The sequence below is a fragment of the Phyllobates terribilis genome, unplaced genomic scaffold (genome assembly GCF_046119375.1).
Source record: "Phyllobates terribilis strain yellow unplaced genomic scaffold, ASM4611937v1 Scaffold_10__3_contigs__length_209671492, whole genome shotgun sequence".
In the NCBI taxonomy this organism is placed as follows: domain Eukaryota; kingdom Metazoa; phylum Chordata; class Amphibia; order Anura; family Dendrobatidae; genus Phyllobates; species Phyllobates terribilis.
In genome coordinates, this window is record NW_027362770.1 from 194,434,280 (window position 1) to 194,457,828 (window position 23,549).

The 23,549-nt window shown below is 52.2% G+C and overlaps 1 protein-coding gene across 4 annotated transcripts in view; it reads left to right on the forward strand.

The window, feature by feature from the left end:
• The first annotated feature begins 641 nt into the window (after positions 1-641).
• DUSP16 (dual specificity phosphatase 16) overlaps positions 642-23,549 on the forward strand; it is a 28,493-nt gene continuing 5,585 nt past the window's right edge. The window contains exons 1-2 of one of the 4 annotated variants that reach the window (XM_073650453.1): positions 642-814; positions 7,208-7,631. In XM_073650453.1, coding sequence (XP_073506554.1) covers positions 7,401-7,631 — 231 coding nt within the window. In that variant the 5' untranslated portion in view covers positions 642-814; positions 7,208-7,400. Of the gene's footprint in view, positions 815-6,720; positions 7,041-7,207; positions 7,632-23,549 lie in introns of those variants that run through there. The other 3 variants (XM_073650450.1, XM_073650451.1, XM_073650452.1) reach the window with 3 other exon arrangements.

Here is a 23,549-nt window from a genome sequence, read left to right on the forward strand (position 1 = left end):
TATATCACATTATTACCCTGTTATTACAGTGCGGTGGTTATTATATCACATTATTACCCTGTTATTACAGTGCGGTGGTTATTATATCACATTATTACCCTGTTATTACAGTGCAGTGGTTATTATATCACATTATCACCCTGTTATTACAGTGCAGTGGTTATTATATCACATTATTACCCCGTTATTACAGTGCAGTGGTTATTATATCACATTATTACCCTGTTATTACAGTGCAGTGGTTATTATATCACATTATTACCCTGTTATTACAGTGCAGTGGTTATTATATCACATTATTACCCCGTTATTACAGTGCAGTGGTTATTATATCACATTATTACCCTGTTATTACAGTGCGGTGGTTATTATATCACATTATTACCCTGTTATTACAGTGCAGTGGTTATTATATCACATTATTACCCTGTTATTACAGTGCGGTGGTTATTATATCACATTATCACCCTGTTATTACAGTGCGGTGGTTATTATATCACATTATTACCCTGTTATTACAGTGCAGTGGTTATTATATCACATTATCATTCTGTTACAGATGATATTACTGATCGCCTGCAGCTGCTGGGACTCCCCAGTATGACGTCATGTCCCCGCCCCTAACGATGACGCACATGGAGGCCACGCCGCTGTCTCCGCCCCCGGTTCTGATTGGCTGGCGCTGACGTCATGCGGCTCCTCTTCCCGGTGACCTCATCGCAGCCGCTCTCACCCGCTCCGCCCGGAGCCCGGACACTGACCCTACGGCGAGGCCCGGACAGCAGGCCCGGAGCAGCGGTGAGTACGGCTGGAGGTCAGTGACGTCATCAGGCCGCGTCACTGACACCGGTGACATCACCTCATCCTGTCACCGCGGAGACCCTGCGTGTACTCCCCGGGGCCACAGTGACCGAGCCCGTGTATGGCCCCAGTGCCGGCGCTCAGAGAGTGAGGGGCCGCCGGAGAGGAGCCGTCACTGTGTGAGGATGTGGCTGATAACAGAGAGCAGTGGCTCCTCTCAAGGTCACTACTTCTCCATTTGATGCGTGCGAGATTCTGCTCTCTGTTATCAGACAGTGACTGTAAGACGGGGTCATGGGGGCAGCACATTGTACAGGAAGCAACAGGGGACACCTGACAGCGCTGACCAATGGCTTCCACGTATCTCTCCTCAAAGCTGCTGTGCTATATGTAAGCGGCTCCGTCCCGCCGTGGCCCCGGTCCGCTCGTGCGTCCCGCCGTGGCCCCGGTCCGCTCGTCCTTCCCGCCGTGGCCCCGGTCCGCTCGTCCTTCCCGCCGTGGCCCCGGTCCGCTCGTCCGTCCCGCCGTGGCCCCGGTCCGCTCGTCCTTCCCGCCGTGGCCCCTGTCCGCTCGTCCTTCCCGCCGTGGCCCCTGTCCGCTCGTCCTTCCCGCCGTGGCCCCTGTCCGCTCGTCCTTCCCGCCGTGGCCCCTGTCCGCTCGTCCGTCCCGCCGTGGCCCCTGTCCGCTCGTCCGTCCCGCCGTGGCCCCTGTCCGCTCGTCCGTCCCGCCGTGGCCCCTGTCCGCTCGTCCGTCCCGCCGTGGCCCCTGTCCGCTCGGCCTTCCCGCCGTGGCCCCTGTCCGCTCGGCCTTCCCGCCGTGGCCCCTGTCCGCTCGGCCTTCCCGCCGTGGCCCCGGTCCGCTCGGCCTTCCCGCCGTGGCCCCGGTCCGCTCGGCCTTCCCGCCGTGGCCCCGGTCCGCTCGTCCGTCCCGCCGTGGCCCCGGTCCGCTCGTCCGTCCCGCCGTGGCCCCGGTCCGCTCGGCCTTCCCGCCGTGGCCCCGGTCCGCTCGTCCGGCCCCCTCCGCTTGCTCCGCCCCTCCTCCCCTCGCTCGCTCCGCTCCGCCCCTCCTCCCCTCGCTCGCTCCGCTCCGCCCCTCCTCCCCTCGCTCGCTCCGCTCCGCCCCTCCTCCCCTCGCTCGCTCCGCTCCGCCCCTCCTCCCCTCGCTCGCTCCGCTCCACTCCGTTCCCCCTCCGCTCGCTCCGCTCCGTCCCCCCTCGCTCGCTCCGCTCCGTCCCCCCTCGCTCGCTCCGCTCCGTCCCCCCTCCACCACCCTCGCTCCCGTCCCCCCTCCACCACCCTCGCTCCCGTCCCCCCTCCACCACCCTCGCTCCCGTCCCCCCTCCACCACCCTCGCTCCCGTCCCCCTCCTGCGTCCGTCTCTCGCGCTCTGCGTCGTCTGCGCTGATTCATTGCCTTGTCGGAATGTTCTGCGGTTTTCTGTTCTCGGGTTTCGGATCTTCGTTGCTGTCAGTGAATAGAAACCATTTATTCCCCAATGATTCTTAAAGGGAACCTGTCAAAAAATTTGAGCTGCGGAGTTTAATAGTCACTTACCTGCGCCCCCTGTTCCAGTGATTGACCAGCAAGGGGACGGCCTGTACGGGATGGCAGCCAGGGGGCGCTCTACCATGAAGTGAAGACTGAGCTTTATGTGGTTATCTGCTGGTGACAGGATCCTTTTGCAGCTGAACCCCCCTCACCTGATACTTCTTAACGCTGAGGGTTTGTTACAGTTGTACCCTCCTTAGACGGAACTCCTCAGCTGTGAGAAGCACTGGGCCTGTAGTTTACCCTATGTAAATAAAAAGAATGTGTTTATTTTTCTAAGCAGAGATGGAAGAGAATTGAAATATCCTTAGAATAAGCTGCAGAACTTTTTATTACATGTTGGTTATTTACCAGACTGGACACCGGCCCTTTAAGGCTGAGCTGCGTCTGAAGGTTTATAGTCACATCATGACCTATAGACTTGCATCGAGCTGCTCAGGGTTTATACACTGTCCCTTTAAGACTCTGAACATCAGCTGTTAATATCAGGACAGGAAAGGACACAGTGGTATCCAGTTATTACCAAAGGTCCATTCTGTATAAAGTCCTGCATCCAGTCATCCAGAACATTTAAAGGGATTTTCCTGTGTCACTGCCCGGATACAATCCCCTCCTCCGAAATTTTTTTTCTCATAATTAGTTCCCATTAATAAGAAGTAGTAAAAACCCTGGGAAATGTCAGGATTCTTGTTCTAGGCAGAGGGTGAAGGGTTAAGGCCCGGGGCCCCGGTGACATCATGCTGCATTGTGATCACAGCTGCAGAGGAGGGAGGGGGCTCGCATCCCACAGCGGCTGATGTCATGATGGAGCTATGCTACATGAAATGGAGGGAAAGTGGGAGAGCGGACAACAATCCCCCCCCCTGCACCTCGTACATGGATCGCTCTGAACCTCGAACATGGACCGCTCCTATCTCCCCCACTGAACCACGTACATGGACCACTCCGATTCCCCCACCCCCGCTGAACCTCGTACATGGACCACTCCGATCCCCCCCCCACTGAACGTCGTACATGGACCGCTCCGATCCCCCCCTGCTGAATCTCTTACATGGACCGCTCCGATTCCCCCCGCTGAACCTCGTACATGGACCGCTCCGATCCCCCCCCGCTGAACCTCGCACATGGACCGCTCCGATCCCCCCCCACGCTGAACCTCGCACATGGACCGCTCCGATCCCCCCCCACGCTGAACCTCGCACATGGACCGCTCCGATCCCCCCCCACGCTGAACCTCGCACATGGACCGCTCCGATCCCCCCCCACGCTGAACCTCGCACATGGACCGCTCCGATCCCCCCCCACGCTGAACCTCGCACATGGACCGCTCCGATCCCCCCCCACGCTGAACCTCGCACATGGACCGCTCCGATCCCCCCCCACGCTGAACCTCGCACATGGACCGCTCCGATCCCCCCCACGCTGAACCTCGCACATGGACCGCTCCGATCCCCCCCCACGCTGAACCTCGCACATGGACCGCTCCGATCCCCCCCACGCTGAACCTCGCACATGGACCGCTCCGATCCCCACCGATCACAAGGATCAACAGCAGATTTCTGCTACAGAAGATTCACTAGATCCCATTGTAACAAACCCTCAGCTCCGTAGCAGGACGAGGCCCGGATGGGTTTTAGGCTGCTTGATGAATCTGAAGATCTCTTCTTGCTGAAGAAAAACAAAGTTGCTGAGCTTTTCCTATTGCAGGACACTGGCCCTTTAAGCAGAGTCGCTACATATTGGTGGTTGGCGCTGTGATGGTTTAGTGGTTTATGGAAGTCTCTATGGCGTGCGGTGCTGCCACGTATCTGCTCAGTAGGGGGCGCACATGCAGCTCTTTTTGGGATATGCATGGGTGCCGCTTATCAGTAGATGTGATAATAGTGTAGGAGCCGCCTGGGGGGACACGATGTCGCGGTCGGGCGCCGCCTGGGGGGACACGTTGTCGCGGTCGGGCGCCGCCTGGGGGGACACGTTGTCGCGGTCGGGCGCCGCCTGGGGGGGGGGGGACACGCTGTCGCGGTCGGGCGCCGCCTGGGGGGGGGACAAGCTGTCGCGGTCGGGCGCCGCCTGGGGGGGGACACGTTGTCGCGGTCGGGCGCCGCCTGGGGGGGGGGGGGCACGTTGTTGCGGTCGGGCACCGCCTGGGGGGGGACACGTTGTTGCGGTCGGGCGTCGCCTGGGGGGGACACGTTGTTGCGGTCGGCGCCGCCTGGGGGGGGGACACGTTGTTGCGGTCGGGCGTCGCCTGGGGGGGGACACGTTGTTGCGGTCGGGCGCCGCCTGGGGGGGGGACACGTTGTTGCGGTCATCGCCGCCTGGGGGGGGACACGTTGTCGCGGTCGGGCGTCGCCTGGGGGGGGACACGTTGTTGCGGTCATCGCCGCCTGGGGGGGGGACACGTTGTTGCGGTCATCGCCGCCTGGGGGGGGACACGCTGTCGCGGTCGGGCGCCGCCTGGGGGGGGACACGCTGTCGCGGTCGGGCGCCGCCTGGGGGGGGACACGTTGCGGTCGGGCGCCGCCTGGGGGGGGACACGTTGTTGCGGTCGGGCGCCGCCTGGCGGGGGACACGTTGCGGTCGGCGCCGCCTGGGGGGGACACGTTGTCGCGGTCGGGCGCCGCCTGGGGGGGGACACGTTGTCGCGGTCGGGCGCCGCCTGGGGGGACACGTTGTCATGGTCGGGTTGCCGTGGTCGGGCACTGCCGTTCAGGCGACGGGGGAGCGCTGGTCTGTTTAAAGGGCCAGCTCTTTTGAATGTAGTGAACAAAGATGGGGGGAGTACTCCAGTCACATCCAGAGCTGCTTGCTGAGCTTGCTTTGTTGCAGTGCATTGTAGGAAATTTTGTGCTTTCACAAGTCGGGGTGTATGGCAAGTGGCCGCAGCTCTGGAGGTGAGTGGAGAACAACAGTTTGCACCTGGATATGCCGGATCACGGGCGTTGTGCCAGGGGTGTAATTACTTTTCTTCAAGGGCGTGTTCATGATTCATGTGAAAATCCTAAGGTGTTTCTTGTTTTCTGCGTTTCCCACCAGTTACTTCATCAGCTCCGACTGTGGGAAAGTTGGGTGACAGCAATATGGCCGCCATTGCGCCTCCCGCAACGGCTCTCAGGGAGTGATGTGTACAGAGGTGACCGCCCCGCGTGAGATCACCGCTCCCCCTATCTGTGCATGAGGTTATTTTGTTACAAGGCCAAAGATCACATGACTTCATCCAGGCGGCCGCTGATTACAGCTCCGGACTTTATCCCTACAGTCGAGGCTGACGGGAGCAGACGTTACACAAGATACAGCACAGGTCACCAGCGGACAAGTACGGGGGCGGGGAAGGCACAGCGTCACCGGAGATCAGCGGTGACATCACTGAGAATGCCGTCTATCCATCACCAGAGATCAGCGGTGACATCACTGAGAATGCCGCCTATCCATCACTAGAGATCAGCGGTGACATCACTGAGAATGCCGCCTATCCATCACCAGAGATCAGCGGTGACATCACTGAGAATGCCGCCTATCCATCACCAGAGATCAGCGGTGACATCACTGAGAATGCCGCCTATCCATCACCAGAGATCAGCGGTGACATCACTGAGAATGCCACCTATCCATCACCAGAGATCAGCAGTGACATCACTGAGAATGCCGCCTATCCATCACCAGAGATCAGCGGTGACATCACTGAGAATGCCTCCTATCCATCACCAGAGATCAGCGGTGACATCACTGAGAATGCCTCCTATCCATCACCAGAGATCAGCGGTGACATCACTGAGAATGCCTCCTATCCATCACTAGAGATCAGCGGTGACATCACTGAGAATGCCTCCTATCCATCACCAGAGATCAGAGGTGACATCACTGAGAATGCCGCCTATCCATCACTAGAGATCAGCGGTGACATCACTGAGAATGCCTCCTATCCATCACCAGAGATCAGCGGTGACATCACTGAGAATGCCTCCTATCCATCACCAGAGATCAGCGGTGACATCACTGAGAATGCCTCCTATCCATCACTAGAGATCAGCGGTGACATCACTGAGAATGCCGCCTATCCATCACCAGAGATCAGCGGTGACATCACTGAGAATGCCGCCTATCCATCACCAGAGATCAGCGGTGACATCACTGAGAATGCCTCCTATCCATCACTAGAGATCAGCGGTGACATCACTGAGAATGCCACCTATCCATCACTAGAGATCAGCGGTGACATCACTGAGAATGCCGCCTATCCATCACTAGAGATCAGCAGTGACATCACTGAGAATGCCACCTATCCATCACCAGAGATCAGCAGTGACATCACTGAGAATGTCTCCTATCCATCACTAGAGATCAGCGGTGACATCACTGAGAATGCCGCCTATCCATCACTAGAGATCAGCGGTGACATCACTGAGAATGCCGCCTATCCATCACCAGAGATCAGCGGTGACATCACTGAGCATGCCGCCTACCTACCCTCTGGGGAGTGTGAATGCAGCTTTGGATGTGACTGGAGCACACAACGTGATGTTTCCCTGGGGATTACGCTCTGTGGCTTCGGCTCTGACGGTCACATGAGAGCGAGGATCTGAGAGACGTCTCTCCGCTCGCTGATGTTTCCCGGTTAATGTTAAACAGGATCTGTCATCTGCTGGAAACTTGTGGAGCGGTGATGGGGCGAGAGGGTGATGGGGCGAGAGGGTGAGCGGTCGCCCTGCAGGCAGTCAGATGGGTGATTGTGACTGTGTCTCCTGCGCTGGTTGTGGTCGTAGATGACTGTTTGGGGGGCTTGTCTAAGGATGCGGGGTCTGCTAGTGATGTCCCATACCCTCCGCTCGTTGTTAACCCTTGCTGTGCTTCCTTTCCAGGATCCCTCGCTTCTTGTGTCGTCTGCAGCAGGAGGTGATGATGCCATAACTGCACATCGGTGATTGCTCCGGCAGCAGATCCCGCCCTTTCTGCAATGCTTTTCCATTTGGTGATGGAGGAGGATGGGGTCCTGGCGGCCCTGATGACCGCTGCCTACTGACCTCCCTGTGTGTGACTGGCAGGCGGTGGGCCATGGCCGCCATGGGCCTGCGCTGCCAATTGTTGAGTGTTGACAAGCTGGTGACGTGGATGGAGAGCGGCGCGGAGAAGGTTCTCCTGATCGACAGCCGTCCCTTCGTGGATTATAACACGTCCCACATCCTGGAGGCCATCAACATCAACTGCTCCAAACTGATGAAGAGGCGGCTGCAGCAGGACAAGGTGCAGATCATCGAGCTCATCCAACACTCCGCCAAGCAGAAGGTGAGCCGCAACTACTACTACTCCCAGCCGACCCTCACTGCTGCACCTACTACTGCTCCCAGCCGACCCTCACTGCTGCACCTACTACTGCTCCCAGCCGACCCTCACTGCTGCACCTACTACTGCTCCCAGCCGACCCTCACTGCTGCACCTACTACTGCTCCCAGCCGACCCTCACTGCTGCACCTACTACTGCTCCCAGCCGACCCTCACTGCTGCACCTACTGCTGCTCCCAGCCGACCCTCACTGCTGCACCTACTGCTGCTCCCAGCCGACCCTCACTGCTGCACCTACTACTGCTCCCAGCCGACCCTCACTGCTGCACCTACTACTGCTCCCAGCCGACCCTCACTGCTGCACCTACTACTGCTCCCAGCCGACCCTCACTGCTGCACCTACTGCTGCTCCCAGCCGACCCTCACTGCTGCACCTACTACTGCTCCCAGCCGACCCTCACTGCTGCACCTACTACTGCTCCCAGCCGACCCTCACTGCTGCACCTACTACTGCTCCCAGCCGACCCTCACTGCTGCACCTACTGCTGCTCCCAGCCGACCCTCACTGCTGCACCTACTGCTGCTCCCAGCCGACCCTCACTGCTGCACCTACTGCTGCTCCCAGCCGACCCTCACTGCTGCACCTACTACTGCTCCCAGCCGACCCTCACTGCTGCACCTACTACTGCTCCCAGCCGACCCTCACTGCTGCACCTACTACTGCTCCCAGCCGACCCTCACTGCTGCACCTACTGCTGCTCCCAGCCGACCCTCACTGCTGCACCTACTGCTGCTCCCAGCCGACCCTCACTGCTGCACCTACTGCTGCTCCCAGCCGACCCTCACTGCTGCACCTACTGCTGCTCCCAGCCGACCCTCACTGCTGCACCTACTGCTGCTCCCAGCCGACCCTCACTGCTGCACCTACTGCTGCTCCCAGCCGACCCTCACTGCTGCACCTACTGCTGCTCCCAGCCGACCCTCACTGCTGCACCTACTGCTGCTCCCAGCCGACCCTCACTGCTGCACCTACTACTGCTCCCAGCCGACCCTCACTGCTGCACCTACTACTGCTCCCAGCCGACCCTCACTGCTGCACCTACTACTGCTCCCAGCCGACCCTCACTGCTGCACCTACTACTGCTCCCAGCCGACCCTCACTGCTGCACCTACTACTGCTCCCAGCCGACCCTCACTGCTGCACCTACTACTGCTCCCAGCCGACCCTCACTGCTGCACCTACTACTGCTCCCAGCCGACCCTCACTGCTGCACCTACTACTGCTCCCAGCCGACCCTCACTGCTGCACCTACTGCTGCTCCCAGCCGACCCTCACTGCTGCACCTACTGCTGCTCCCAGCCGACCCTCACTGCTGCACCTACTGCTGCTCCCAGCCGACCCTCACTGCTGCACCTACTACTGCTCCCAGCCGACCCTCACTGCTGCACCTACTGCTGCTCCCAGCCGACCCTCACTGCTGCACCTACTGCTGCTCCCAGCCGACCCTCACTGCTGCACCTACTACTGCTCCCAGCCGACCCTCACTGCTGCACCTACTACTGCTCCCAGCCGACCCTCACTGCTGCACCTACTACTGCTCCCAGCCGACCCTCACTGCTGCACCTACTACTGCTCCCAGCCGACCCTCACTGCTGCACCTACTACTGCTCCCAGCCGCCCATCAAATTCCTGTTATTGTGAACAGTTCAGCAAGTTGAAGATGAAATGATCTAAAAGGTCTAAAGTTACAGATGACACATCTCCTTTGTATTTTAGGCAAAAAAATATATATATTGTCATCTTTTTAATTTTAAAAATGGCTAAAAAGAAAATAGGCCGATGGATAAGTTTGGGCACCCGTCTTGGTTAATACTTTCAAAAGAGGGCACTACTAGGTATCTCCGCTTGTAAACTCTTTTTGTTGTCAGACAAGAGTCTTTCACTTCTTATTTGAGGGATTTTCCTCCGTTCTTCCTTGGAGAATTCCTCCCGTTGTGTGAGATTCCTGGGGCGTCTTGCCTCCTCTGCTATTTTGAGGTCTGGCCACAGATTGTCAATGATGTTCAGATCAGGGGACTGTGAGGGCCACTGTAAAACCTTCAGCTTGCGCCTTCTGAGGTCGTCTATTGTGGATTGTGACGTGTGTTTAGGATCATTATCCATTTGTAGAATTATCCTCTTTTCACCTTCAGCTTTTTTTTTTTTTTTACAGATGGTGTTATGTTTGCATCAAGGATTTGTTTCAATTTCAAGGTTGCCAAAACTATTGCATCGGCCCATTTTCCTTTTTGTAATTTTTAAAATGTAAAAAATGACTATAAATTTATTTTTTGTCTAAAATGCAAAGGAGATGTGTCATCTGTAACTTTAGGCCTTTTAGATCATTTCATCTTCAACTTGCTGAACTGTTCACAATATCAGGAATTCTGACCAGGGGCGCCCAAACTTTTACGTGCCACTGTATACAGGACAGTAGAAGTGGAACTGTGCAGTGTATATATAGTGGCTTTTGAAAGTATCCCCCACCCCTTGGCATTTTTCGTGTTTTGCTACCTTACAACCTGAAATTTCAGTTTTTTGGAGGGTTTTCATCAGTTCCTGTAAGGAACGTGCCGACAACTGTGAACATTTAGTTTTCTTTTTATTGTGAAGCAAACAACAAATAGGACAAAATAACTGAAAACTTCAATGTACATAACTATTCACTCTCCTAAAGTCAGTACTTTGTGGAGCCTCCTTTTGCGGCAATTCCAGCTGCAGTCGCTTTGGATGAGTCTCTATGAGCTTTCCACATTTTGCCACTGGGATTTTTGCCCATTCCTCAAGGCAAAACTGCTCCAGCTCCTTCAGATTAGATGGTTTTTTCTAGTGAACAGCAATTTTCACGTCTGACCACAGATTCTCCATTGGAATAAGGCCTGGGCTGTGACTTGGCCACTTCAGAACATTTACATGTTCCCCCTTACACCACTCGAGTGTTGCTTTAGCAGTTGGAAGTTGAACCTCCGTCCAGTCTCAAATCACTGGCAGTCTGTAACAGGTTTTGCTCATGAATATCCCTGTATTTTGCACCATCCATCTTCCCCTCGAATCGGACCATTTTCCCTGTCCCAGCTGCCAAAAAAACATCCTCACAGCATGATGCTGCCACCACCATGTTTCACTGTGGGGATGGTGTTCTTGGGGTGATGAGCTGTGTTTGATTTGATGGTGCTTCGGGGATCATCAGAGTTTGGAAGATTATTATTATTTATTTATTTTTTTTTTATAACCCAACCCTGAATTCTACTTCTCAATAACTTTTGTCCCTGACTTGTTTTGAGATCTCCTCGGTCTTCTTGGTGTCGTTAGGAGGTCTCCAAACAACACCAAGAAGACCGAGGAGATCTCCAAACAACATCAACATCCAAACCAGCTTCTCCACCATTACGGAAGATCAAGTTTCCTCTTTACTCTCCAAATCACATCTCACCACCTGTGAACTTGACCCAATCCTGTCCCACCTCATCCCTAACCTTACCACTATCTTCATCCCAACCCTTACCCAACATTTCAACCTGTCACTAATAACTGGTGTCTTCCCCCTCATGCTTCAAACATGCCCCGATCACACCCATCCTCAAAAAGCCCTCCCTCGACCCATCCTCTCTGTCTAGTTATCACCCCATATCACTCCTCCCCATGCCTCAAAACTATTGGAACAACACGTCCACCTTGAACTGTCCTCCCACCTCTCTGCATCACTCCACTGAAACTGCACTGACTAAAGTCACCAACGACCTACTAACCGCCAAATCCAAGTGACACTACTGTCCTCCTCCTGGACCTGTCATCGGCCTTTGACACAGTGGACCATTCGCTCTTACTACAGACTCTCTCATCTCTCGGCATCACAGACTTGGTCCTATCCTGGATCTCCTCATACCTAACAGACCGGACATTCAGTGTCTCCCACTCACACACCACCTCATCTCACCCCCTATCTGTCGGTGTCCCGCAAGGTTCAGTTCTAGGACCCCTGCTCTTCTCCATCTACACCTTAGGCCTGGGACAGCTCATAGAGTCTCATGGCTTTCAGTATCACCTCTATGCTGATGACACACAGATCTATCTACCTCTCTGGACCTGATATCTCCTCCCTACTAACCAAAATCCCACAATGTCGGTCCGCCATCTCATCCTTCTTCTCTGCTAGATTTCTAAAACTAAACATGGATGAAATCAAATTCATCATCTTTCCGCCATCTCATTCAACCCTCCCAACTGACCTATCCATCAACGTCAATGGCTGTCCACTCTCCCCAGTCCCTGAAGCTCGCTGCCTTGGAGTAACCCTGGACTCTGATCTCTCCTTCACACCACATATCCAAGCCCTTTCCACTTCCTGCCGACTCCAACTCAAAAATATCTCCCGGATCCGCACATTCCTCAACCACGAATCTGCAAAAACACTAGTGCACGCCCTCATCATCTCCCGCCTCGACTACTGCAACCTCCTGCTCTGTGGCCTCCCCTCTAACACTCTCGCACCCCTGCGATCTATCCTAAACTCTGCTGCCCGACTAATCCACCTGTCCCCCCGCTATTCCCCGGCCTCTCCTCTCTGTCAATCTCTTCACTGGCTCTCCATTACCCAGAGACTCCAGTTCAAAACCCTAACCATGGCATACAAAGCCATTCACAACCTGTCTCCTCCATATATCTCTGACCTAGTCTCCCGTTACAGACCCGCACGCAACCTCCGATCCTCACAAGATCTCCTTCTCTACTCCCCTCTTATCTCCTCCTCCCACAATCGCATACAAGATTTCTCCCGTGCTTCCGCCCTACTCTGGAACTCTCTACCCCAACGTATCAGACTCTCGCCTACCGTGGAAACCTTCAAAAGGAACCTGAAGACCCACCTCTTCCGACAAGCCTACAACCTGCAGTAACCATTGCTCCACCATACTGCTGCACGACCAGCTCTACCCTCACTTACTGTATCCTCACCCATCCCCTGTACACTGTGAGCCCTCGCGGGCAGGGTCCTCGCTCCACCATAGCACTGCACGACCAGCTTTACCCTCACCTCCTGTATCCTCACCCATCCCCTGTAGACTGTGAGCCCTCGCAGGCAGGGTCCTCGCTCCTCCTGGACCAGTCGCTGACTTGTATTGTTCAAAATGATTGTAATTGCTAGTGCTATGTATACCCCTATCACATGTAAAGCGCTATAATAATAACATCAAGAAGACCAAGGAGATCTCCTTGGTCTTCATGGTGGTGTTTGGAGCTCGCCTCAGTCTTCATGGTGTTGTTTGGAGCTCTCCTCGGTCTTCATGGTGTTGTTTGGAGCTCTCCTCTGTCTTCATGGTGGTGTTTGGAGCTCTCCTCTGTCTTCATGGTGGTGTTTGGAGCTCTCCTCGGTCTTCATGGTGGTGTTTGGAGCTCTCCTCCGGTCTTCATGGTGGTGTTTGGAGCTCTCCTCCGGTCTTCATGGTGGTGTTTGGAGCTCTCCTCCGGTCTTCATGGTGGTGTTTGGAGCTCTCCTCCTGTCTTCATGGTGGTGTTTGGAGCTCGCCTCAGTCTTCATGGTGGTGTTTGGAGCTCGCCTCAGTCTTCATGGTGGTGTTTGGAGCTCGCCTCAGTCTTCATGGTGGTGTTTGGAGCTCTCCTCGGTCTTCATGGTGGTGTTTGGAGCTCTCCTCGGTCTTCATGGTGGTGTTTGGAGCTCTCCTCCGGTCTTCATGGTGGTGTTTGGAGCTCTCCTCCGGTCTTCATGGTGGTGTTTGGAGCTCTCCTCCTGTCTTCATGGTGGTGTTTGGAGCTCTCCTCCTGTCTTCATTGTGGTGTTTGGAGCTCTCCTCCTGTCTTCATGGTGGTGTTTGGAGCTCGCCTCAGTCTTCATGGTGGTGTTTGGAGCTCTCCTCCGGTCTTCATGGTGGTGTTTGGAGCTCTCCTCCGGTCTTCATGGTGGTGTTTGGAGCTCTCCTCCGGTCTTCATGGTGGTGTTTGGAGCTCTCCTCCGGTCTTCATGGTGGTGTTTGGAGCTCTCCTCCGGTCTTCATGGTGGTGTTTGGAGCTCTCCTCGGTCTTCATGGTGGTGTTTGGAGCTCTCCTCCTGTCTTCATGGTGGTGTTTGGAGCTCGCCTCAGTCTTCATGGTGGTGTTTGGAGCTCGCCTCGGTCTTCATGGTGGTGTTTGGAGCTCTCCTCGGTCTTCATGCTGGTGTTTGGAGATCTCCTCGGTCTTCATGGTGCTGTTTGGAGCTCGCCTCAGTCTTCATGGTGGTGTTTGGAGCTCTCCTCCGGTCTTCATGGTGGTGTTTGGAGCTCTCCTCCGGTCTTCATGGTGGTGTTTGGAGCTCTCCTCCGGTCTTCATGGTGGTGTTTGGAGCTCTCCTCCGGTCTTCATGGTGGTGTTTGGAGCTCTCCTCCGGTCTTCATGGTGGTGTTTGGAGCTCTCCTCCGGTCTTCATGGTGGTGTTTGGAGCTCTCCTCGGTCTTCATGGTGGTGTTTGGAGCTCTCCTCCTGTCTTCATGGTGGTGTTTGGAGCTCGCCTCAGTCTTCATGGTGGTGTTTGGAGCTCTCCTCGGTCTTCATGGTGGTGTTTGGAGCTCTCCTCGGTCTTCATGGTGGTGTTTGGAGCTCGCCTCAGTCTTCATGGTGGTGTTTGGAGCTCTCCTCCGGTCTTCATGGTGGTGTTTGGGGCTCTCCTCGGTCTTCATGGTGGTGTTTGGAGCTCTCCTCTGTCTTCATGGTGGTGTTTGGAGATCTCCTCGGTCTTCATGGTGGTGTTTGGAGATCTCCTCTGTCTTCATGGTGCTGTTTGGAGATCTCCTCTGTCTTCATGGTGCTGTTTGGAGATCTCCTTGGTCTTCATGGTGGTGTTTGGTTAGTGGTGTCTCTTGTTAATGGTGTTGCCGCCTCTGTGGCCTTTCAGAAAAGGTAAAGTGTATATATGTACAGACATGTGACATTAGATAGTGACAGGACGTCCACCGGTGTACAATGCATGGGACTTATGGAGATAATTGCTTGCAACAGAAATTTTTAGTGGCTTCATAGCAGAAGGGGTGAATACATATGCACATGACAGTTATTTTATCCCATACATTTATGCCTATATTTTTCTCAATTCACTTCACCTATTTAGTGTTGATGTATTACAGAAGAATTTACACAGGTTGTAATGTAACAAAATAGCCAAGGGGATGAATACTTTCGCATCCCCTTTATATACAGGAGGAGTGGTACTGTGCTTTGTCTATACAGGAGAGTGGTACTGTGCTTTGTCTATACAGGAGAGTGGTACTGTGCTTTGTCTATACAGGAGAGTGGTACTGTGCTTTGTCTATACAGGAGAGTGGTACTGTGCAGTGTATATATACAGGACAGGAGGAGTGGTACTGTGCAGTGTATATATACAGGACAGGAGGAGTGGTACTGTGCAGTGTATATATACAGGACAGGAGGAGTGGTACTGTGCAGTGTATAGATACAGGACAGGAGGAGTGGTACTGTGCAGTGTATATATACAGGACAGGAGGAGTGGTACTGTGCAGTGTATATATACAGGACAGGAGGAGTGGTACTGTGCAGTGTATATATACAGGACAGGAGGAGTGGTACTGTGCAGTGTATATATACAGGACAGGAGGAGTGGTACTGTGCAGTGTATATATACAGGACAGGAGGAGTGGTACTGTGCAGTGTACGTATACAGGACAGGAGGAGTGGTACTGTGCAGTGTACGTATACAGGACAGGAGGAGTGGTACTGTGCAGTGTACGTATACAGGACAGGAGGAGCGGTACTGTGCAGCGTACGTATACAGGACAGGAGGAGCGGTACTGTGCAGCGTACGTATACAGGACAGGAGGAGCGGTACTGTGCAGCGTATATATACAGGACAGGAGGAGCGGTACTGTGCAGCGTATATATACAGGACAGGAGGAGCGGTACTGTGCAGCGTATATATACAGGACAGGAGGAGCGGTACTGTGCAGCGTATATATACAGGACAGGAGGAGCGGTACTGTGCAGCGTATATATACAGGAGGAGTGGTACTGTGCAGTGTATATATACAGGACAGGAGGAGTGGTACCGTGCAGTGTATATATACAGGACAGGAGGAGTGGTACTGTGCAGTGTATATATACAGGAGGAGTGGTACTGTGCAGTGTATATATACAGGACAGGAGGAGTGGTACTGTGCAGTGTATATATACAGGACAGGAGGAGTGGTACTGTGCAGTGTATATATACAGGACAGGAGGAGTGGTACTGTGCAGTGTATATATACAGGACCGGAGGAGTGGTACTGTGCAGTGTATATATACAGGACAGGAGGAGTGGTACTGTGCAGTGTATATATACAGGAGGAGTGGTACTGTGCAGTGTATATATACAGGAGGAGTGGTACTGTGCAGTGTATATATACAGGACAGGAGGAGTGGTACTGTGCAGTGTATATATACAGGACAGGAGGAGTGGTACTGTGCAGTGTATATATACAGGAGGAGTGGTACTGTGCAGTGTATATATACAGGACAGGAGGAGTGGTACTGTGCAGTGTATATATACAGGAGGAGTGGTACTGTGCAGTGTATATATACAGGAGGAGTGGTACCGTGCAGTGTATATATACAGGACAGGAGGAGTGGTACCGTGCAGTGTATATATACAGGACAGGAGGAGTGGTACTGTGCAGTGTATATATACAGGAGGAGTGGTACTGTGCAGTGTATATATACAGGACAGGAGGAGTGGTACTGTGCAGTGTATATATACAGGACAGGAGGAGTGGTACTGTGCAGTGTATATATACAGGAGGAGGGGTACCGTGCAGCGTATATATACAGGACAGGAGAAGTGGTACTGTGCAGTGTATATATACAGGACAGGAGGAGTGGTACTGTGCAGTGTATATATACAGGACAGGAGGAGTGGTACTGTGCAGTGTATATATACAGGACAGGAGGAGTGGTACTGTGCAGTGTATATATACAGGACAGGAGGAGTGGTACTGTGCAGTGTATATATACAGGACAGGAGGAGTGGTACTGTGCAGTGTATATATACAGGAGGAGTGGTACTGTGCAGTGTATATATACAGGACAGGAGGAGTGGTACTGTGCAGTGTATATATACAGGACAGGAGGAGTGGTACTGTGCAGTGTATATATACAGGACAGGAGGAGTGGTACTGTGCAGTGTATATATACAGGAGGAGGGGTACCGTGCAGCGTATATATACAGGACAGGAGAAGTGGTACCGTGCAGCGTATATATACAGGACAGGAGGAGTGGTACTGTGCAGTGTATATATACAGGAGGAGTGGTACCGTGCAGTGTATATATACAGGACAGGAGGAGTGGTACTGTGCAGTGTATATATACAGGACAGGAGGAGTGGTACTGTGCAGTGTATATATACAGGACAGGAGGAGTGGTACTGTGCAGTGTATATATACAGGAGGAGGGGTACCGTGCAGTGTATATATACAGGACAGGAGGAGTGGTACCGTGCAGTGTATATATACAGGACAGGAGGAGTGGTACTGTGCAGTGTATATATACAGGACAGGAGGAGTGGTACTGTGCAGTGTATATATACAGGAGGAGTGGTACTGTGCAGTGTATATATACAGGAGGAGTGGTACTGTGCAGTGTATATATACAGGAGGAGTGGTACTGTGCAGTGTATATATACAGGACAGGAGGAGTGGTACCGTGCAGTGTATATATACAGGACAGGAGGAGTGGTACTGTGCAGTGTATATATACAGGAGGAGGGGTACCGTGCAGTGTATATATACAGGACAGGAGGAGTGGTACTGTGCAGTGTATATATACAGGAGGAGTGGTACTGTGCAGTGTATATATACAGGAGAGGAGGAGTGGTACCGTGCAGCGTATATATACAGGACAGGAGGAGTGGTACTGTGCAGTGTATATATACAGGACAGGAGGAGTGGTACCGTGCAGTGTGTATATACAGGACAGGAGGAGTGGTACTGTGCAGTGTATATATACAGGACAGGAGGAGTGGTACTGTGCAGTGTATATATACAGGACAGGAGGAGTGGTACCGTGCAGTGTGTATATACAGGACAGGAGGAGTGGTACTGTGCAGTGTATATATACAGGACAGGAGGAGTGGTACTGTGCAGTGTATAGATACAGGACAGGAGGAGTGGTACTGTGCAGTGTATATATACAGGACAGGAGGAGTGGTACTGTGCAGTGTATATATACAGGACAGGAGGAGTGGTACTGTGCAGTGTATATATACAGGACAGGAGGAGCGGTACCGTGCAGCGTATATATACAGGACAGGAGGAGTGGTACCGTGCAGTGTGTATATACAGGACAGGAGGAGTGGTACCGTGCAGTGTGTATATACAGGACAGGAGGAGTGGTACTGTGCAGTGTATATATACAGGACAGGAGGAGTGGTACCGTGCAGCGTATATATACAGGACAGGAGGAGTGGTACCGTGCAGTGTGTATATACAGGACAGGAGGAGTGGTATTGTGCAGTGTGTATATACAGGACAGGAGGAGTGGTACTGTGCAGTGTATATATACAGGACTGGAGGAGTGGTACTGTGCAGTGTATATATACAGGACAGGAGGAGTGGTACTGTGCAGTGTATATATACAGGAGGAGGGATACCGTGCAGTGTATATATACAGGACAGGAGGAACGGTACCGTGCAGTGTATATATACAGGACAGGAGGAGTGGTACCGTGCAGTGTATATATACAGGACAGGAGGAGTGGTACCGTGCAGTGTATATATACAGGACAGGAGGAGTGGTACTGTGCAGTGTGTATATACAGGACAGGAGGAGTGGTACTGTGCAGTGTATATATACAGGAGGAGTGGTACTGTGCAGTGTATATATACAGGAGGAGTGGTACTGTGCAGTGTATATATACAGGACAGGAGGAGTGGTACTGTGCAGTGTATATATACAGGACAGGAGGAGTGGTACTGTGCAGTGTATATATACAGGAGGAGGGGTACCGTGCAGTGTATATATACAGGACAGGAGGAGTGGTGCTGTGCAGTGTATATATACAGGACAGGAGGAGTGGTACCGTGCAGTGTGTATATACAGGACAGGAGGAGTGGTACTGTGCAGTGTATATATACAGGACAGGAGGAGTGGTACTGTGCAGTGTATATATACAGGACAGGAGGAGTGGTACTGTGCAGTGTATATATACAGGACAGGAGGAGTGGTACTGTGCAGTGTATATATACAGGACAGGAGGAGTGGTACTGTGCAGTGTATATATACAGGACAGGAGGAGTGGTACTGTGCAGTGTATATATACAGGAGGAGTGGTACTGTGCAGTGTATATATACAGGACAGGAGGAGTGGTACCGTGCAGCGTGTATATACAGGACAGGAGGAGTGGTACTGTGCAGTGTATATATACAGGACAGGAGGAGTGGTACTGTGCAGTGTATATATACAGGACAGGAGGAGTGGTACTGTGCAGTGTATATATACAGGAGGAGGGGTACCGTGCAGTGTATATATACAGGACAGGAGGAACGGTACCGTGCAGCGTATATATACAGGACAGGAGGAGTGGTACTGTGCAGTGTATATATACAGGACAGGAGGAGTGGTACTGTGCAGTGTATATATACAGGAGGAGGGGTACCGTGCAGTGTATATATACAGGACAGGAGGAACGGTACCGTGCAGTGTATATATACAGGACAGGAGGAGTGGTACTGTGCAGTGTATATATACAGGAGGAGGGGTACCGTGCAGTGTATATATACAGGACAGGAGGAGTGGTACCGTGCAGCGTATATATACAGGACAGGAGGAGTGGTACTGTGCAGTGTATATATACAGGACAGGAGGAGTGGTACTGTGCAGCGTATATATACAGGACAGGAGGAGTGGTACCGTGCAGCGTGTATATACAGGACAGGAGGAGTGGTACCGTGCAGCGTATATATAGAGGACAGGAGGAGTGGTACTGTGCAGTGTATATATACAGGACAGGAGGAGTGGTACTGTGCAGTGTATATATACAGGAGGAGGGGTACCGTGCAGTGTATATATACAGGACAGGAGGAGTGGTACTGTGCAGTGTATATATACAGGACAGGAGGAGTGGTACTGTGCAGTGTATATATACAGGACAGGAGGAGTGGTACTGTGCAGTGTATATATACAGGACAGGAGGAGTGGTACTGTGCAGTGTATATATACAGGACAGGAGGAGTGGTACTGTGCAGTGTATATATACAGGACAGGAGGAGTGGTACTGTGCAGTGTATATATACAGGACAGGAGGAGTGGTACTGTGCAGTGTATATATACAGGACAGGAGGAGTGGTACTGTGCAGTGTATATATACAGGACAGGAGGAGTGGTACTGTGCAGTGTATATACAGGACAGGAGGAGTGGTACTGTGCAGTGTATATATACAGGACAGGAGGAGTGGTACTGTGCAGTGTATATATACAGGACAGGAGGAGTGGTACTGTGCAGTGTATATATACAGGACAGGAGGAGTGGTACTGTGCAGTGTATATATACAGGACAGGAGGAGTGGTACTGTGCAGTGTATATATACAGGACAGGAGGAGTGGTACTGTGCAGTGTATATATACAGGACAGGAGGAGTGGTACTGTGCAGTGTATATATACAGGACAGGAGGAGTGGTACTGTGCAGTGTATATATACAGGAGGAGTGGTACTGTGCAGTGTATATATACAGGACAGGAGGAGGGGTACCGTGCAGTGTATATATACAGGACAGGAGGAGTGGTACTGTGCAGTGTATATATACAGGACAGGAGGAGTGGTACTGTGCAGTGTATATATACAGGACAGGAGGAGTGGTACTGTGCAGTGTATATATACAGGAGGAGTGGTACTGTGCAGTGTACATATACAGGAGGAGTGGTACTGTGCAGTGTATATATACAGGAGGAGTGGTACTGTGCAGTGTATATATACAGGACAGGAGGAGTGGTACCGTGCAGTGTATATATACAGGACAGGAGGAGTGGTACTGTGCAGTGTATATATACAGGAGGAGTGGTACTGTGCAGTGTATATATACAGGACAGGAGGAGTGGTACTGTGCAGTGTATATATACAGGACAGGAGGAGTGGTACTGTGCAGTGTATATATACAGGACAGGAGGAGTGGTACTGTGCAGTGTATATATACAGGACAGGAGGAGTGGTACTGTGCAGTGTATATATACAGGAGGAGTGGTACTGTGCAGTGTACATATACAGGAGGAGTGGAACTGTGCAGTGTATATATACAGGAGGAGTGGTACTGTGCAGTGTATATATACAGGACAGGAGGAGTGGTACTGTGCAGTGTATATATACAGGACAGGAGGAGTGGTACTGTGCAGTGTATATATACAGGAGGATAGGTACTGTGCAGTGTATATATACAGGAGGAGTGGTACTGTGCAGTGTATATATACAGGAGGAGTGGTACTGTGCAGTGTATATATACAGGACAGGAGGAGTGGTACTGTGCAGCGCATATATACAGGACAGGAGGAGTGGTACTGTGCAGTGTATATATACAGGACAGGAGGAGTGGTACTGTGCAGTGTATATATACAGGACAGGAGGAGTGGTACTGTGCAGCGTGTATATACAGGACAGGGGGAGTGGTACTGTGCAGTGTGTATATACAGGACAGGAGGAGTGGTACTGTGCAGTGTATATATACAGGACAGAAGGAGTGGTACTGTGCAGTGTATATATACAGGACAGGAGGAGTGGTACTGTGCAGTGTATATATACAGGACAGGAGGAGTGGTACTGTGCAGTGTATATATACAGGACAGGAGGAGTGGTACTGTGCAGTGTATATATACAGGACAGGAGGAGTGGTACTGTGCAGTGTATATATACAGGACAGGAGGAGTGGTACTGTGCAGTGTATATATACGGGACAGGAGGAGTGGTACTGTGCAGTGTATATATACGGGACAGGAGGAGTGGCACTGTGCAGTGTATATATACAGGACAGGAGGAGTGGTACCGTGCAGCGTGTATATACAGGACAGGAGGAGTGGTACTGTGCAGTGTGTATATACAGGACAGGAGGAGTGGTACTGTGCAGTGTATATATACAGGACAGGAGGAGTGGTACTGTGCAGTGTATATATACAGGACAGGAGGAGTGGTACTGTGCAGTGTATATATACAGGAGGAGGGGTACCGTGCAGTGTATATATACAGGACAGGAGGAGTGGTACCGTGCAGTGTATATATACAGGACAGGAGGAGTGGTACTGTGCAGTGTATATATACAGGAGGAGGGGTACCGTGCAGTGTATATATACAGGACAGGAGGAACGGTACCGTGCAGCGTATATATACAGGACAGGAGAAGTGGTACCGTGCAGCGTATATACAGGAGGAGTGGTACTGTGCAGCGTATATATACAGGACAGGAGGAGTGGTACTGTGCAGTGTATATATACAGGAGGAGTGGTACTGTGCAGTGTATATATACAGGAGGAGTGATACTGTGCAGTGTATATATATACAGGAGGAGTGGTACTGTGCAGTGTATATATACAGGACAGGAGGAGTGGTACTGTGCAGTGTATATATACAGGACAGGAGGAGTGGTACTGTGCAGTGTATATATACAGGAGGAGTGGTACTGTGCAGTGTATATATACAGGACAGGAGGAGTGGTACCGTGCAGTGTATATATACAGGACAGGAGGAACGGTACCGTGCAGCGTATATATACAGGACGGGAGGAGTGGTACTGTGCAGTGTATATATACAGGACAGGAGGAGTGGTACCGTGCAGTGTATATATACAGGACGGGAGGAACGGTACCGTGCAGCGTATATATACAGGACGGGAGGAGTGGTACTGTGCAGTGTATATATACAGGACGGGAGGAGTGGTACTGTGCAGTGTATATATACAGGACAGGAGGAGTGGTACTGTGCAGTGTATATATACAGGACAGGAGGAGTGGTACTGTGCAGTGTATATATACAGGACAGGAGGAGTGGCACTGTGCAGTGTATATATACAGGACAGGAGGAGTGGCACTGTGCAGTGTATATATACAGGACAGGAGGAGTGGTACCGTGCAGCGTGTATATACAGGACAGGAGGAGTGGTACTGTGCAGTGTATATATACAGGACAGGAGGAGTGGTACTGTGCAGTGTATATATACAGGACAGGAGGAGTGGTACTGTGCAGTGTATATATACAGGACAGGAGGAGTGGTACTGTGCAGTGTATATATACAGGACAGGAGGAGTGGTACTGTGCAGTGTATATATACAGGACAGGAGGAGTGGTACTGTGCAGTGTATATATACAGGACAGGAGGAGTGGTACTGTGCAGTGTATATATACAGGACAGGAGGAGTGGTACTGTGCAGTGTATATATACAGGACAGGAGGAGTGGTACTGTGCAGTGTATATATACAGGAGGAGGGGTACCGTGCAGTGTATATATACAGGACAGGAGGAGTGGTACTGTGCAGCGTACGTATACAGGACAGGAGGAGCGGTACCGTGCAGTGTATATATACAGGACAGGAGGAGGGGTACCGTGCAGTGTATATATACAGGACAGGAGGAGTGGTACCGTGCAGTGTATATATACAGGACAGGAGGAGTGGTACTGTGCAGTGTATATATACAGGACAGGAGGAGTGGTACTGTGCAGTGTATATATACAGGACAGGAGGAGTGGTACTGTGCAGTGTATATATACAGGACAGGAGGAGTGGTGCTGTGCAGTGTATATATACAGGACAGGAGGAGTGGTGCTGTGCAGTGTATATATACAGGACAGGAGGAGTGGTGCTGTGCAGTGTATATATACAGGACAGGAGGAGTGGTACTGTGCAGTGTATATATACAGGACAGGAG